At 30.0% G+C, this 18,802-nt stretch overlaps 2 protein-coding genes and 1 non-coding gene across 3 annotated transcripts; 1 reads left to right on the top strand and 2 right to left on the bottom strand.

Annotated features, from left to right (window-relative positions):
- Positions 1-479: 479 nt before the first annotated feature.
- LOC123913565 (glycine-rich cell wall structural protein 1.0-like) lies at positions 480-3,819 on the top strand. Its single transcript, XM_045964347.1, has 3 exons — positions 480-630; positions 714-1,178; positions 3,685-3,819. The coding sequence occupies exons 1-2, from the start codon at positions 552-554 to the stop codon at positions 1,154-1,156; spliced, it is 522 nt and encodes a 173-aa protein (XP_045820303.1). The 5' UTR covers positions 480-551; the 3' UTR covers positions 1,157-1,178; positions 3,685-3,819.
- A 698-nt stretch (positions 3,820-4,517) lies between these two features.
- Positions 4,518-6,541, bottom strand: LOC123913563 (U-box domain-containing protein 21-like). The gene has a single exon (XM_045964346.1). It carries the CDS (start codon positions 6,013-6,015, stop codon positions 4,702-4,704), a length of 1,314 nt encoding a protein of 437 aa, XP_045820302.1. The 5' UTR covers positions 6,016-6,541; the 3' UTR covers positions 4,518-4,701.
- Positions 6,542-10,664: 4,123 nt separating this feature from the next.
- Positions 10,665-10,745, bottom strand: TRNAL-AAG. Its single transcript has one exon. It is a non-coding gene; the product is annotated as a tRNA-Leu (tRNA).
- Between the last annotated feature and the right edge of the window lie 8,057 nt (positions 10,746-18,802).

The raw sequence follows: 18,802 nt of genomic DNA on the forward strand, positions 1-18,802 counted from the left end.
GTTTAAGTGAATATAAATTAATATATATATGGCTTGTTATAGATCATATATATGGAATAATGAACAAATTGTTCTTCACTATGATTATCATTTTTCTACAATTTTTTTTTATAAAAGTTGTCATTTTTATTTATCAAATTATCAAACATATGTAACTTTTGAATGGCTCAATAGGTGATGATGATCCATTATCCATTTATCCTTGCAATCAGCCAGCCAAACATTATATTTATAGTATAATAAATTGAGAATGTGATTTTAATTAAATAAATTAACAAAGATCTTAATAATTTTCTCGTTGTCAAATGTCATAGTTCGAAAGTTTCTTGCCTCAGTTGCGTAATATATCCAAATGTAAACCTTTAAAATGTCTCAATAGGTGTTTATGACTAATTATTCTCGCAATCAACTAGCCAAAAATTATATTTTATATATTTTATTGTACAATATACAAAACAAAAATTAGTGTACAATATATTTTATCTTTAAAGCTATTTATAAATAGTGGCTAATTGTATTCATATTTCAAAAGAAACTTAATTGTAGGAAGGATGAAAACGATACATTTTATCTTTTTTGCACTACTTAACTTTGTTGTGCCAATTGAGCCTTCTCAGGATGTGAAACAAAGTATACAAATTTTAATAGTTGATATTTATGCACAATTATTTTTCTTTAATTTATATCTAATAAGTTTTTTCATTTATTTACAGTTGGGGAGACAGAAGAATCAAAGGCAAGTATTAGGGTAGATAGCTATGCATATTGGCCGGGTAGAGGTGCAATTTGGAAAGGCAACGAAGGTGGAAAAACTGGATGGTGGGGCGGTGGAAAGGGGTATGCTGACGGTGCGTGGGGAAAAGTTAGGCCTCGTGGCACGGAATGGTGGGAAGGTGGAAAAAGTATTGCCGGTCAAAATGCGGGAAAAGGGAGGTTAGTCCAACCCATTCCTGGTGGGGGAAATGGCGCCGGTGGTGGAAATGTTAAGAAAATTATCGGTGGTGTAAATAAGGGTGGTAGCGGAAAAGGGGACGGCGGTGGAAACTTCATAGAACTTCTTGATGATGAAAACATGACATATGGTGGAAAAGCGGACAGTAGTGAAAAGATTAGAGGGGCGCTGTCAAGCATGGTGAAAGACTCCACAAAAAACTAAACGCTTTTACTGTTATGATGTACTAGGGGTAAACCCGTGCGTTGCACGGGTTCGATTAAATATATAATTAAAATATTTTTATAAATGAAAAATAATAATTATTATAAATATAATAATATCATATAGTTAAATGATAGATATTAAAATAGCTTATTTAACTCCTCTTCATTGTATTATTGGTAAAAAAAAAAAAGAAAATATGAGATATAAGAGCAATTTAAAGTTCGCTCATAGAGATGTCGTAAAATAAATTATAACCTTTAACTTCTAAACTTTTGCATAGGTCATATACATTCAAATTATTTCTAATGTAGTTGAGACATACATATTTTTTTTTTTTTACAAAACATACCAAATCCATGGTTTAAATAGAAGGAAAACTTCCGATCAAATTGACGTGCTCCACAATCATCACACTGCAATGACCACATTTATTCCATAAAACAATCTTTAAACTTCAGTACTTAAAAAGGTGAAAAATGAATATTGAAAATAGAATAACATTCATATATATATACTTAAAAAGATAAAGATATATAGTGGCTGACTTATTTGTTGAAAATATATATAGACATAATTTGCTAAAATGTCTATACACATACAAAATAATTTAAATACAAAAAATGAGAGAGCATGACTAAACAAAAAGTATGTGATACAGGTGAATAGATATTAGTTATATAAGGTCCATGGTTACATTGAGAAGCATTCCAACGGTCATAAGATTTAATTGTAATGAATGTTTAATTATCATTGCATTATATTTTTACAAATTAACTATGCAAAGGTTAATTTATAACATAAGAAATTAGAACTTTTTATGCAAAAACCACAATAAAACATGGAGTTTTATTCTTTTCATTTTAGTGTGTCGTTTCTTTTGCAGATAATCAAAAGTCACACTATTAATTGGTGTTTCCAATTATTTGCAATTAAGCATAAAATAAATCTCATAACCGATTTCAATTATTTTTTCTTCTATGGACTAATAATAGACATATTGTTCTCGTATTTATCAATTATCTTTTGTAAAAAGTCTGGTATCAAATATAAAATTATATTCATAGTTATACAATAACTTTAGTAAAATTACATATTATTAATTTTTTTTCCTAAGGAAGATTTTTTTTTTTGTTTATCAGAGAAGTTTTTAGTAAAGTTGGACGCAAAAATGTCAATATGGCGCAATTCAGTTTTTTCTCAATTACATTATATAAGAATACATAATTGTTTGTTGATATATCTTCTTGTGATAATTTCATTTTAGAATTCCAACAATCATGAGAATTTGATGGTCATAGTATCATTTATGTCTCTCTCTAAACCATAACCGAGATATAAATTTGTAGGTCTTATAATATTAGTTGGTCACTTTTAATTAAATTTTTCATTTTTCATTATTGATATATTCTTTTGTAAGAAATTCTCTTAGAGGTGCTACATCATCACAAAGAAGGCTTAAGAGCAATTCAAGCTTCCTTTTAATAGTAAAAGAAGATGTTATATCAATTTTCAAGAGATAATTTGGCCGATCAATATAATAGATATCCAACCATAAAAATTATGGATTAACATATATGAAGAATATGAAATACAAAATGGATAAATAATAAAAGGGTGAAACTGAATATACAATAGATGATAAGATATTCTTATATGAGTGACCATTTGTTTTACAAATTTCTCAATAGATACTTTGGTCAATATTCTGCCATAGAAATCAATAAATTAGTGAAGGTATACATGAAAAGTAAGAAAAGAACATAAGACATTATTAAAAGTTGAAGAATACGTACCCAAGAGTTATTTTGGAGAAAGTAAATGATGACTCAAACAAAAAATCTATAAATTAGTAAATACATTTTTCTTCCTCTGGTTCTATCACATGGATCTGGAGTAAGTAGACTAAAATAATATAATCGTTCTATGTTCTCGATAACAAATGAACAACCAATATCAATAAATAAATGAGAAAAATAAGATTGTTTACTTACAATCATTGTTATGCTAAAAAAAATATTTTAAAGATAACTTTTGAATGAACAATATAATTTAATAAGAGTAATTGAGAATATCGACATTTTCATCCATTAACATTCTATTTGTAGTGAAAAATTATTTCTTTCAACCTACAAATGAAGAACAAAAACTAAACATTAGTACAAATGAATATTGTTGGATATCAATACATAGCACCATGGTAGAAATACACTCAAAGATTGAGTGAAAATGTCAAATATTAAGATTTAGAAATGAGTAGAAAAAGAATGTGGGGTGGTGGTTATAAAGAGTGAGAGTGAACCTATTAGTCACTAAACTTTCTCATTTCATAAGTTATATTTGGAGGAATGTAAAAGGATGCATACAATTATGATGATGCTAATTTAGTTTTTTTTAGATAATTAATTTAATAAGTTAAAAGAAATAAGTAAAAGATTTTAATAGAGATTAGAAACATTTTCTTAGAATGACACATCATCAAAATGCTTGCCTATGAGCAACTCAACCTTCTTTTTACTAGTAAAAGATTTGTGCCAAAGCATATATGAAATGATAATAAATGTAAAATAAGGGATCCAAATTTAAAGTATTATTATTTTGTTATAGTTATAGATATAATAATATGCCGACACAAGAGAGTGGTTGTATCGTCCTAATTAAAGTATCGATTCACAGAGACTTATGAAGATATGAAATATATATTTCTCTATTTATAGATTTAGTTAGAAAAAGTATTAATTTGTTAGAGATAGATTTCTTTATATGTACACAAAAAAAAAAAAAACTCTATTTATGGGTTCAAAAGCTTTTTACAAAGAGAACTGCAGTATCCTTGCAAATACTCCCTCCGGTCCTTTTTATAAGAAACACTTAGGGCAAAAAATTTGGTCCTTTTTATAAGAAACTTTGACCAATTTTCAAATGTTTTAAATGTTCAATTTCACTTATGCCCTTATTTATTATGAGAGATAATTTAAAAATAAGTAAGTTAGTTGAATAAAGAGTAATTAAATAAGGGTATACATGGAATAAATTAAAATTTATAAGAGTATTAAATGAAAATAACTATGTTAAATGTGCTTCATTGGTCTGTGTGATTTTTTTAAAGTGTTCCTTATAATAAGGACCGGAGGGAGTAATTAATATCAATTTTCCAAAGAACTAATTTCCAAGAATCAAAATAAATTTTTGAGCAACCAATCGTTAGTTGGTTCAATAGTGATTGATGCTGAACTTGATAGGGAGGATTACGGTTCGATCCCCGCAACTACGATCAGAAGAGGGCTGAAACTACTTGATGGCAGAACTGACATCCGAACCAGATTAAATTGACCATGAAAGTAATAAATAAATAAATAAATTTTTGAGCATACAATTTCTATGAACTTTATTAATGTGTGTGTATCTTTATACATCAAAGAATTTAGTCTCTATAAATGAATGAATATACCCTATACAAAAACCAAAAAAAAAAGAATGAATCTCATTCTCATGAATAGTATTCATCAAAAAAATTCTCATGAATCAGTATTTAGAACATTTTCTTAGTTCTTAAGATACTTAAAATCTAATGAAGAATCAACACATTCTGCTTTGCTTCTATAACCATTCAACAATTTCAACAACTCAGTAGTATTCTCCTTTGTTTTCTCCTCACACCCAACTTGCAACATAACCAACAATTTCTGAAAAGCACCAAGTTGAATTGCTTCAATCAAAACACTTTCTTCCTTTTTCTCACATAATATCTTCCTAACAATACTAACACCAAAACTAGAAGCTAATGGAGAAACCCTCAAAAGTTTCTTAATCACAAGAGGTAAAGTTAAAGCATTAATTTTCACAACCTCAATACCTTTCTTGAAGTCACATAAACAATCTAAAACACCAAGTGCTTTCTCAATTATCCCTTTTTCTCCATCAACAATTGTTTCAAGTAAAAATGAAACTAAACCCAATTCAACAAATCTTTCACCAATTTCAACTCTATTTTTAGTTGATGAAACCAACTTGAAAATTGTTGTCAAACATGCTTTTGTAGCACTTGACCCAATTGGTTCCTTAATAATCTTGATTAAACCTTCAACAACACTTTCAACTTTTGATAATTCCTCAACATTTGTAACTTCCTTAAGTAACAAAACAGCATTTTGTCTTGCTCCTAAATCTTTACCATCAAGAAACCACACCAAACAACTTAAAGAATTCGACGACGAAAACAATCTTGATTTTGATTCGCCCAAAGGAGTCATAACCATCCATGTTAAAATCTCCAAAATCTCCTCCAAAATAACAACATGTTTCTCAAATGAAACACATGAAAAAGAATCAAAAACCGTTGCTAAAACAGAACAAACACCATTTCCAACAATAACCCTTTTATTCCTTTCACTCTCTCTCCACCAAACCTTAATCTTTCCAACAAACTCAACACACTTTTTCTCATCCAAACTTCTACAACCCGACAACAACCTAGTACAAACATCAGAAACCTCGTAGCTAGAAACAGGTATACGAGGAGTTGGAATTCTTTCAATTCCATAAGAAATATTTTCAACACACCAACTCTGAATCATTTTTCTTATTGTATGATTTGGTGTGATTTCGAAAGATGAAAGTTTCTGATTTGTAACTGGGCATGTTTTGTTTCCAGATTCAATCCATTTTTCGATACTTACTCTGTCATAGGTGATTCCTGTTGATAAAGTTACTGGATCTTTCATCAAATCTAGACTCACCGGACACCGGAAATGGGTTGGGATTGTTATCTCCTCCACCGTTAAATCGCCGCCGGAAAGTTGCTCTTTTGCCTTGTGGGTACGACGGAACATGTTTCTTCTTGTCCATGACAATACCATGTTTTCTTATGTAAATGTTTTTTTTTTTTTTGTTTGTTTTAATGAAATTTGTGTTTTTGTTTTTGTTTGTTTGAAGTTTGAATGAAGGATTGTGTTGTGAATGATTTATGAAGAGAAGGTTGAGTTGGTTGGTTATATATGTGGAGGGGAAGGGTGTGTGGTACGTGGGTCAAAGCTAGGTAACATGAGTGGTTGAATAAGTAAAAAATTAAATATTGGAATCAAATAAGGACTAAGTTTTTTGGGGTTGTTTGTATTGTAGTTTAGGTGACTGAATATTGGGGATTAGGGGTTACTATTTGAATGTTGACCGTTGAAAGTTTCAATATTTGGAGGAGAACTATATGAGTTGTGAATGATTTTATTATTGGATTTAGTATAATTAATGATTCTCTTGTGGTCCGTGGGTATGAGTATGACTGAGAAATTGAAGTTATTGATGTACTTTCCTATGGTCTCAACTCTCACATTTAAAGCTAATTATTCTCGTACTCTTCCTAAAATATAAGCAAAACTTAGTTGGTAAAAGTAAGTTTATTTAGTCCAAATTTTTAATTAAATGCATCAAATTTTTTTGATTCATTTTTGCTTATATTTGGGGACGGTGGGAATATATTTTTTTATTAAATACGAGGTAAATGATTTATTTAGATGATACTAATTGATCTTATCACGATTAGAATCGACCTTGTCCGGTAGTTCTCCTCTTATGTTTCGTTGAATGGAGTAAAGTTTTAAGAATGTAAGAAAATGTACCCGACTTCTCTCTATGAGGAGCATATATATCCCCCGACGCTGGATCAAGACCATTGATGGGCATATTATTGTCATCAATGGTTGTCGAAAAACGATTGGAAGCCTTAATGTACAATAAATGTCCATCATTCTGATGTCGGATGTTACAATATGGCGAGATATTGTGTCCATCGACCTGAGTCGTACAATCTTGGGCTACTCCGCAGTTGGGCCATGCTCGACTGTTGAGGAGAAGGGCTTGCTCAGCTATTGGGTCTAGGCCTAGTTCAGAACACTATCGAATTAGATACATTAGTTATTAAAGGAGAAGAAATTGAATTCACTTGTGTCCGTCCGATTTTGAATAAATGTAGTCACACAATTAGTCTTTGAGGTCTACTAGGCCGGCCTATGTAAGTTAGTATGAATAATATTTTTACTACAATTATAATTTAGGCTTAATTAGTAAAATGGTCCCTTAAAGACATTTTTGGTTTCACATTGGTCCCTTAAAGAAAAAAAGACCAAATAGGTCCCTTAAAGAAAAAAAGGTTCGAATAGGTCCCTTAAAGATATCTCTGTTAATCAGTTTGGTCCCTTAAAGACATCTCCGTTAATCAGTTTGGTCCTCGAAAAAATGGACGGAAAGGACCAAACTGATTAACGGAGATATCTTTAAGGGACCTATTCGGACTTTGTTTTCTTTAAGGGACCTATTTGGACTTTTTTTCTTTAAGGAACCTATGTGAAACCAAAAATGTCTTTAAGGGACTATTTTATTAATTAAACCTATAATTTATATATTAAAATTTGTACTTTAATTAAATTATAAATCTATTAACTTTTTAAGCAATTTAAATTTATTAATCTACATTAGTTTTTAACATATATAAATGTATTATTATAAACGAGAATTGAAATATAGTCAAATTCTCTAAAATATAATAATTTTTTAAATAAATATAATTATTTATTTAAAAATATACATATGAAATGAACTTTTAAACAGACTAACCGTCCACGTTAATCTTTCAAAAGGCCAGATACAAGCCTAAAAATTAAGTCAGTGATAAGTCATAAGCCAGATTCAAGCTTGACAAAACTTAGCTCGACGTAACTTATTCTAGCCTCTAGTGCCTGCTGGTATCAACTTTCACTGTTGAGTTGTGAGTTGTAGTCTTTGTAACTTTTGCGCGTGTGGGGCCAACACCAACATGGTATATCCGTGTGGCGTGTCCTTGTGATGCACACACGCCTCTTTTCTTTGTTTTCACCATGCAGGTCATACTTTCTTTCTTTCTTCTTTGTGTGGCGCGTAAACTTGCTTACATCATAGTATAACTAAGTTTAATAATGAAATACTACTAAAACTTCATTTAATTACTACTCCATAGTTTGATTTTGTCAAAGTACTAAAATCAAGACGAATTTTGACTCAAACATTCAACCATATTGATGCTGCTTAGAAATAGAAACAAATTCGGACCAACTTTTTAAGAGATTTATTGTGGACCATTATTTGAAAAATATTTAAATTTTATTGACGACATGCTTGAACGTATAAGTTAATAATAATAATTATTATTTTTTTTGAAGGAGTTAATAATTATTTTCTATTTTCATAAGATCACGTTAAACAAAAGTATACCAAAAATAGAAATAAAACATAAAGTTAATGTTGATTAAAATAACTTTTTACACTTTCAATACATTGAATGTACGGATTTCAAGACAAAATTTATGTGTTTAACTAGTGCACCGGGTGCACTATTTAACATAATTGAGATAATAACTTAATTACTACTAGTTGAATAAAATAACCAAAAATAAATATGTACTTCATAGAGTTTAAGCTGAGAGTCATGAATTTTTACTTCTAAAGAGTATTGTCGATCGTTAATAGAGTTTCTGATAATTTTAAACATTATATTGGTTCACAATTTATTTTAATGGCAAATTTTTATGTTAGTTTTTTTTGTTAAGAACTTAAATATTGGACCTCCAACTCTTTAAATTTTTTTTGAATAGTTATTAACCCACTATCAAGGAACAAGTAGAGCCAAGAAAGGAAAGCAACAAAAAAGATACAAACAGGAAGTGTGAGCTTGCACTCAACCAAAGCCCACATAACCACGCTAAAATACCAAACAACACAGCAGCTCCACTCTCCCAAAACTAAAGATCCATCAACTATTAAAACAAATTCCGGGCTCCAAAGATCATTCATAATATAGGCACGGGGATATTGTCGATCGTTGAAACACACTCCATTTCCATGACATTATTTTAACATCCTTGACAATTTCCAAAGGTTCCAACACAATATTATTGAAAACCTTATTATTGCGTGCTTTCCACATCGACCATAACACCAAATGCCACGCCAACCTAAAGTCATTTTTTGACTTCTTAGATAAAGTCGCCTCACTCATATAATCATAAAGATAAAATAAATTTGACGGCATCACGATCACCAACCCTGACCACTTGAAAATCTCATACCACATTATTCACAATTAGCCACTTATGAAGGTGGTCAAGAGTAACACTCACCTAAAAACAAGTTCTATGTCAAATATTTGTCATCATTAAAACAGTTGTAGATATAACATGTGTTTGTTTGTGCGATATATTATTGATCAGTTTGAACAAAAGATTAACTAAAAAATAACCAAACAATAGCTAGCGGATAATATATAAGTTAGTTTATAGCGGAAAAAATTATAATATTTGATAAAATTCACATTTGAATTAGCATAAAAAATAAGGCTTTCATTAAGTGATGAACTACCGTATTCGCATACGCATACATACCACCTAGCAAAAATCACTCTAAAATTCCAGTGGTTATATAAAATTTGCTTACACTGGAGATCAATTATTTTTTTGTTGTTGTAATCAGCCATCTTTTTTTTTGTCCCATTTAAATCTTTTGAACAATCATACATTAATTATGAACATTGAACAAGATATTATGAATGAATTATTGAAGATTTAAAAGAAACAAGAAGAAAAATACTAACATCACAAGAGCATATCAATTCTTCCTATAACTTAAAAAATCTAGTTGAATGTGGGGTTGTTAATTCAATGTAATCTCAGCTTAGATGGTCCTGTCTAGCTCCTTAGTCCTTATTACTGGCACACTACCTAGATGTTGAATTTTGACCTCATTTAATATTGTACTACGGTATTACCATACCATTATGAGACAACATTAGGTAGGGTATGGGTGAGCAAACTAGTATAGTAAAGTATAAACCATCTAACATATCCATTAATTTATCAACTCTTAATTTATTTATTTTTTTTTCTAAAATCAACTCTTGATTGTTGACCCCATAACCCATTCTTACAAAGTCTATGTGAGGCATACTATAGTTTAATGTTTCAAACTAATTAAATACAAAATTCAATGCATATTTTCAAACCTTGAAGGCTTCAACCTTAGATGTAAAAGATGACAATTGGGCTCAAATTTAGAGTACTCACAGAAAATAGATGTTTTCTCTTCCCACCCCCGTGAATCTTTTATCCCCCTGAATTTCCAATTTTGCCCTTGAAAAAATTTCGGTTCGTAGAAACCGAAGTTTTTTTTTGCCTTGAAAACAAATTTCGGTTTCTAAAATCCGAAATTTACTCTGAATTTGCACTAGTAAAAATTTGGTTTCTGCGAACCAAATCTTTTTACAAGGGCAAAATTGAAATATTGGAGGGTATAAAAGATTCACGGGAGGTGGATGCATCTTGCAATTGTTTAGAAACTGCTAAAAGTAAGCAGCCCAAATAAGACTCAACTGATACAATTTCTTTTTAGGCCCAATACTACAAGAATATATTATTTTTTTTACCATTTGCTTCAATAAAAATATCTCATTTCATCTCTCTCTCCAAATTTATTTAAAAAAAAAATATGTTGAGAGTGGGATTTGAACCCACGCCCTTTCGGACCAGAACCTTAATCTGGCGCCTTAGACCAACTCGGCCATCTCAACTTTATATTTTTATTTAACATATATTAATATAATCCGTAATGTTTAAAAAAGGAATATATGCTTCTATTTATTTCCTGTAATGTTAATATATTTTTTACACACGTGTTAGTATATATTATTATAAGTTTATTGTTAATTTGTTTGTTTTTTAATTTTTATGTGATTAATTTATTTGTTAAAAAATAATTAATGTTATTCGTATATTTTTAATAAAAAATTGTTAAATTTTATTGAAGTATTTTCAAAATAAAAAATTAATTATAAACTTATTATTAATTTTATTTTAAAATTTAAAATTTTTATGGGCTAACTCCTCAAAAAATTTATGTTTTTGTTTTGTCAAGTGAGACTACCAAAAATAGTTTATGAGGGTAAAACCCCTCATAAATTATTTTCAATCGTCCATTTTCCAAATTTTGATACCATGTGAAAATGAATTTGAACTTAGTTTTTTTTTGTCATCGGCTACTTAAATAGCAAAATTTATTTACACCGGTTTTTCAAATAACTAGTGTGAAAGGCTACACGGCCAAACAAAATTTTCCACCTAATTTATAAAATCGCCATAACATGCATTTAGTACAAATGTTTCTGAGTCCATGTCACTTAGGCTTTGTTTGATAAAAAATAACGAATAGCTGATAAACTAGCTTATAGCGGATGAACTTATAGCGGATAGCTCATAAACTAACTGGTTGAATTTGTAGTGTTTGATCAAATTAGCGGTTGAACTAACTTATAAGTATGAAATGACATAAAAAAAATGTTTAGTTAATATTTAATTTTTTTCAAGTAAGATGATAGGGGCAAAATTGGAAGAAAAATTGATAAATTATAAACTATAAGCTCATAAGCTACTTGAAATAGCGTTTGAAAAATAAATTATAAGCTCTTTTTTTAAGACTGTTACTAAACAAAGCTTATAACTTATAAACTATAAGCTATAAGCACAATATTTGGCCTTACCAAACATAGTCTTATTATATTCTCATTTTTGCACTAATCTCAACACAAATTCTATATGCATTGTATAGTTTATGTTACTATTGAATCTTCATATCATTTGATCGGGAATGGATCCTCTCTCGTGAGAATCTCACAGGAGGGATTCCAGTGCAAATCTGCACCCTTCAAAAAAAAATTATTAGTCTGACTTGCTGAAAAAAAAGCAAAAGAGTGGTCCAGATTTAACTAGAGGAAAAACCCACGGGAGACGATCCTTACCCCATTTGATCTGATTGATGCTCTTTTTTAATACGAAATACTGCTAACCCCAATTACAATGGAAAAAATATAAGAGGTACTCTTACCATCCAAAGAACAACTACAGGCTCCAAAAAAAAAGATGTAACTTCAACATACTATAAATCTTGAGGGAGGGAGTCATGACTAAGCCTAGTCGATCTCTAGTGTGGGTGGGATCTTATCTTACTATAAGCAGCACTACAACTACACATGTGTTGTAAATCATTGTGAAGTGAAGAAGCATGGGAAAGTCTTATAGTTAGTTTCATTAAATACCAGACAAAATATATATAGTACATAACAAAATTTTATGGTATTGAACAATATATATTTTGTTTTGCAGTAGATAAAAAATTATTTTAGTATTTTAGATGATTTGTACCTTTTTTTTGACACATAGATAACTTGTACTTAAAACAAAAAAATTAGTATAATATAATTTTCTAAAAATAAAAGTTTCAATTTTTGTTCACTCTCAAACTATAATTTTATTAAGTCTCATAAACGGTTTTAAAATTAAATATGCAATGCATTTAAATTTAATCAATAATATCATATAGGAGTGCATAATGTTTGTGCCGATTATACTAAGCATTTAGGCAATTATTATTGTAAGGATTTTTCTAACATGTGCAACATTACACAGGATAAGAAGTCATTTAATGCAATATCATAGCAACTAATGTCTATTTTTTTTTCTTTTTTTTCTCTCTTAAATCGCTCCCTCTCTCTCATCTCACGCTCTGTTCTCTTTCTTTCTTTATCTGATTTTCTGCAATTCCTTCAACATCCAAGACAACACAAAATCTACCTCTAACTTTTGGTTCTTCCTCTTCAATCAAAATCAGATAGCGAGACACTGATATTATTGTTGTTTTGGGATTAAAATTAGATCTTGATGACTATATAGTTAACAACAAGCGACAAATTCAATCTGTTTGTTGACCTTCTAACAATATCACACCACAAAATTATGGAGGTAAGTTCCATTCATTATTATTCCGAAATTCCAAAACAGAGAGAAGCTAATAAATAAAAGCGAATATGAATTTTGTATCACTTCTATCTTCTACTCAACTGTGTTTGAATCCAAAGCAAATAAATGAAACTCACTGTGTTTGGAATTTCATCATCTCTTGCTTCACCACCTTACTTCTATCTTCTACTCAACCTCATCATCCTCACAATCGTCGTTATCTCCAAGATCTGTGTTTGGGATTAAAATTAGATCTTGATGACTATATAGTTAACAACAAGCGACAAATTCAATCTGTTTGTTGACCTTCTAACAATATCACACCACAAAATTATGGAGGTAAGTTCCATTCATTATTATTCCGAAATTCCAAAACAGAGAGAAGCTAATAAATAAAAGCGAATATGAATTTTGTATCACTTCTATCTTCTACTCAACTGTGTTTGAATCCAAAGCAAATAAATGAAACTCACTGTGTTTGGAATTTCATCATCTCTTGCTTCACCACCTTACTTCTATCTTCTACTCAACCTCATCATCCTCACAATCGTCGTTATCTCCAAGTTTCACAATCATCACCACCGTCGGAGGAGCCATCGCCAGTTTAGAGAATTGAGAGAAAGAGAGAGAGAGAGAGAACGAAGAACAAATGAGAGAAAAAAGAGAAACTGATGTTACAGTTTTGTCGTTAATAGAGGAGAGAAGAAGGACAAAATATTCCATAAAGTAGTGCATTAAATGACTTCTTATCTTGTGCAATGTTATAGGTTAGAAAAACCCTTATTGTAATAGTAAGAGGTAGGAACAGAAGGTTAATTCTATGGTACATTAGATACTTTCTAATGTACCGGTACATCAGGTCATTAAAATGATAAGTAAGTGAATCATTTTTAATATAAATATTTTTTCCTATCATTTAGAACATTATAATAACCAAATATTATTTATCAAAATTGTTAAAAATATAAAATTTGATATTTTTTTGAATTTTTATTCCTTATAATAGTCAATTGAATTTTTTTAATGAAAAATTTAAAAAAATTAGTGAATTGCTTATAATGAGTGAAATTGTGATTTTTCTTGTCATATTATTTCTAAAATACAATAATCGGCTCAATTAATAAAAATAATCGTTAATTTATCAATTTAACGACTTAATGTACCAATACATTCGAATTATTTTAATGTACCGTAGAAATTTTCAGGAATTGTGGTGGGGAGTGGGGACCAATTTGCTAGTCACGGAGAGGTTAAGGTAAGCGGGGTCATGGGAACTGCACTAAGCTGCGGAAACATGGACTTGTCTCTTCCTGCCATGACCAAAAACGAGAAGTTTCATTTTGACACGTGCCATTTATATGCTTGTGTAAATGAAAACAGAATAAGATGGACATAACATGAGATGAGATATATAGCTCAACTAAAAAGATTAGGATACATGGTTGCATATGCAGTCATGCATTCACAATAGATCTAATTATTTAATCATAGTCACTAGTCAGACATTTTTAGATTAAAAGAAGATTTATTGGACTGCATGATTATTTTAAATTTGGATTGATTGTTCGATTTTAATCGAACGATAAGATCTGTCATGATTGCACGCCTGTATATGCAATTTAAAGATTAATCTATAACAATTTACCATGAACTAGAGTTGATGTTTATGGCGATTTTCGCTAACGATCGATATTTCAACTCTTAGTGAATTTAGAAATATTAGAAGCATATAAGTTCAGAGGAAGAATCCAACTAACCATTTAGATAGATTTATTTGAATTTTTTCATTTACATAATACTTATAAAATTATTTTGAAGAGTTTATAGACATAATTTATAACATATATGTTCATAAGTTGTTTTCAACTTATTTTCATAATCTCTTTAAGGCAGTCCAATGAAAATAAATTATAATTTTTTCATTTGTTATCAAAATAGCTTATAAACACTTATATATAATAAAGGTTTGATTAAGGGTACGTTTGTTTTAACTTTAAAAAAAAGTGATTTTTTCTTTGTATTTTCAAAAATGATTTTTATGATATTTTGATTAAAATTAGTTAAAGTTATTTCAAATTTATCCTTTTATGAATAAAAAGAGTAATTTTGATATTCCACAACTTAAATATTCATGTTAAATATTTTAACTTAACAAAAATCACAATTTTAAAAAAATTGTATCTCTCAAAAATGATTTTTATGAAAATCTATTTAAAATAGCATTTTTTTTTTGAAATTTTATGATCCAAATAAATTTGTAACAAAATGATAAAATACTTAAAACGACATTTTAAAAGAAGCTATTTAAACCGATTTTTCATTTGAAGCTTCTATAAAAAAATCTTTATTAAATTTTGTTTTAGCAAAAATAAAATACACTATAAATATTATTTTTAAAAAATGTCAAAACAAACTGGCCCTAAATTGTTTGTTTTTTTTTTTTTTTTGCACTGAAGTTCTGTATATATCCCTACATTGTTTGTTCAAATAGGATCTAAAACTACTCTATTAAGTTGGAGAATCTATTGACTTATAAGTAGAGCTGTCAAAACGGGTGGCCCGGCTAAATTTGGGCCGGCCCGGTCAGGCTTCGTGCTTTATCGGGCAGGGCTAAAAAGTCCGGATAAAAAACGGGCTACCAAAATTAGTGTCCGAGCCCGGTCCGGTACGGGTTGTCGGGCTATTGGGCCGCCCGATTTATTTTTTATTTTTTATTTTACATTTAGTGCTCAAACTCAACATTATAAATATGATCAATAATTTTCGCGCGTCCTATTTTTATCATCTGCTACTTATATTATATTATATATATATATATAATAATTCTCGTGCGCCGTATTTTTACTCATCCTCTATCTACGAGTTTCTCGCTCGCCCTATTTTTACTCATCCGCTACCTATGAGTTTCTCGCGCCATAAATTTTTACTCATCCGCTACTTACGAGTTTCTTGTGCGTCATATTTTTACTCATCCGCTACCTACGACTTTCTCGCGCGCCCTATATTTAGTCATCCGCTACTTACGAGTTTCTCGCGCTCCCTATTTTAACTTATCCGCTACCTACGAGTTTCTCGGGTGCCTTATTTTTACTCATCCGCTACTTAAGTAACAGACGGTGTTTTATAATTTATATTACGAACTAAGTTCAAATCAACCAAAACAAATTATTTATATTTATTTTTAATTTTAATTTTTTTATTTTAATTTTTCGGGCTTGCGGGCCGCCCGTGGCCCATTCGGGCTAGCCCATATTTTAATTGGGCTTTATCAGGTCGGGCTAAAAAACCCGGAAATAATTCGGGCTAGGATTTTCAAGGTCCGAGCCCAGAAAAAAATCGAACTTGGCGGACCGCCTCATTCGGGCTAGCTCATTCTGAGAGCTCTACTTATAAGCCTCTCTCTTTTTATTTAGGACAAAAACTTTTCCTTATGTTGCTCATAACATTATATGTACTTTAGATTCCTAAGAGAAAAAAGGTACTATGTATTGTATTGTTTGATTGGACTAAGGATAGAAAGATACAAATGAATAAGATGATATGTGGAGGATGCATTGTCAGGTTTTTAAAATATTTAAATTATTGATCACTATATAATCTTTTTATTAGTGAAATCATGTGCTTAGACCTTAATAAGCTAATTAGTAGGTATCCCCGGCCTATGAGTACTTTTTTAAGTGCAAAACCTATAGAAAATATACTTTGATACTCTCTTAGTACTTTTTATGTATATAAAAAAACTAACCCCCTTTAAATATGTGCTTAAGCCTCTAATGCACCATTAAAATATTGTTAAACTTCGGTTGTTTCATTTCAACCCAAAAGCATGGTGTGTATACTATATCTTTATAAAGTACTTTTTGTATAACAGATCTAGTTCTTTATATATACTAGTTTTTTCTTCCTTTCATTCTTTTTAGAGAAATGCAATAGAATATTTTTAGACATTTTTTAAAAATTTTAAATAATAAATTTTTATAAAAATATATGGAGTTAATATATTAAAAATTGAAATGTAATGTTTAAGAAATTAATATAGTTAACTTTTTAAATAAATAATTTCTTTAAATAAATTTTTTAAAGAGTGTTTCAAAACACTCGTTGACAAAATCCTTCTTTTTATATTCACATGGTAATGCACTGAGTTTCATTTTCAATTTATTATTCGGCCAATGCATGGTTGAAGCTTGAAACATTACAAGTGAAGAATAATTATGTCACTAAATACAGTTCATGTAATGTATTTATGTATCCCTCCCCCTTCCTCACAACAAAAAAAAATCTTATAAGTTTTCTTTTTATAATAGACATTCAAACTTAATTGACACCCCTAACATACGATTGTGATGGTAATCAGTGTGCTTCTTGTTCTAGATGAGGTTCTCAATCGAAATGTTGGGATAGTGTGGTGGGCTTGTTACCATAGGTCCAATCCGAAATAAGACAATTTTGTGTCGATTAAAAATGTACTTTACTTGAAAGTACACACCTTAGCCGTCGAATTTTAAATCTATGGTCGGAATATTTTACAATTAATTTATTGACGGTATGATATAAGATTGCATAAATAAACAATCGAGATAGTCTACAACGCATAACTACCTGAACATGTTGTTAATTACTCCAGACGATCCAAATCCGAAAAGTAGTCCATACAAAGAATAGGATATGTGGCTAAATTTAAAGAACAAAGAAAGAAAAAGTGGCAGTCCCAAGTTGACAAAGTACCAAGTACATTGGACCTATGTTCATTATAATTTTATAATTCCGTGCATGAAATAATGGACCATACCATTATATTCTCTATTCATAATCTGTCATGTTTAATGACGGAGATTGAGGAGGGCCAATACATCCCTCCAATCTTTTTCATTTGGGTTAATTACCTTACGTAACTTGGAGCTTCCTAATCTTAATCCTATGTGATGTCTCAAATTATTGTCCTTTTCCTAGAAAGAATGACACATGTTTAAAATCTTGTCAATATGGAGCTTTGCTATGTAAAATTATTCGAAATGAGAGTTATCAAAATCTAGGAAATAGATTAGACCCGGCAACTGTATTTGTTGTTGTGACACTAAATTACTAATCACATTGTTTTCATATTCATCAACCAAACACTATATTTTTAAATGAGACCAATTATTGAATTGATCAAAATATTTGTTGTGTTATGTCATGTAGAAATTAAATTATGATATCAAATGTAAAAGTTGAGGTTGAATAACATACAAGTGAGTGGATTTACAAATTCAATGTCTTAAATATATAACGTTTTTGGTAATGATCGATGTGTTGTCAAACTTATTTGTATGATTGCTCATAATCTAATGTGATGATCCAATCAATGAGACTCCTCCTCATGACCCAAGGTATCAAAGTTCAATTCAACGTAATGGGGGAGCGAGAGAGATTGATGATGGCGTTGGAGCACAGATGTGGAGTCTCATATTGTATTAAAAAGTTGAGGTTGAATATGGAACCTGAATTGGATGCATGCGGTCAATATGACGTGCAGTCATACATTAAGGACAGTCTGATTAAGATTGAACGGTCCAACTTTAAAGGAAGTATTTTTTAAATAATTAAATAAAATTTAAATGTTCTGTTTTTAGACCATCTGATCTTAATCGGACAGCTAAAAAGTAAAAACTCTAAACTGCCCGATTGTACCAAATTTTCAACAACATCCATTTCCTTGAATATGACACATAAACTCAAGGTATCAAGGTTTTGGGTGAAGTTGAAAAATATACAAGTGAGATGCCCCGCAATTCCAATATCTTAAAGATTTGAGTGAAAATGTGGTGTCCAAACTCACCTGTTACTATTGGCC

The sequence above is a fragment of the Trifolium pratense genome, linkage group LG3, assembly GCF_020283565.1.
Source record: "Trifolium pratense cultivar HEN17-A07 linkage group LG3, ARS_RC_1.1, whole genome shotgun sequence".
Lineage (NCBI taxonomy): Eukaryota > Viridiplantae > Streptophyta > Magnoliopsida > Fabales > Fabaceae > Trifolium > Trifolium pratense.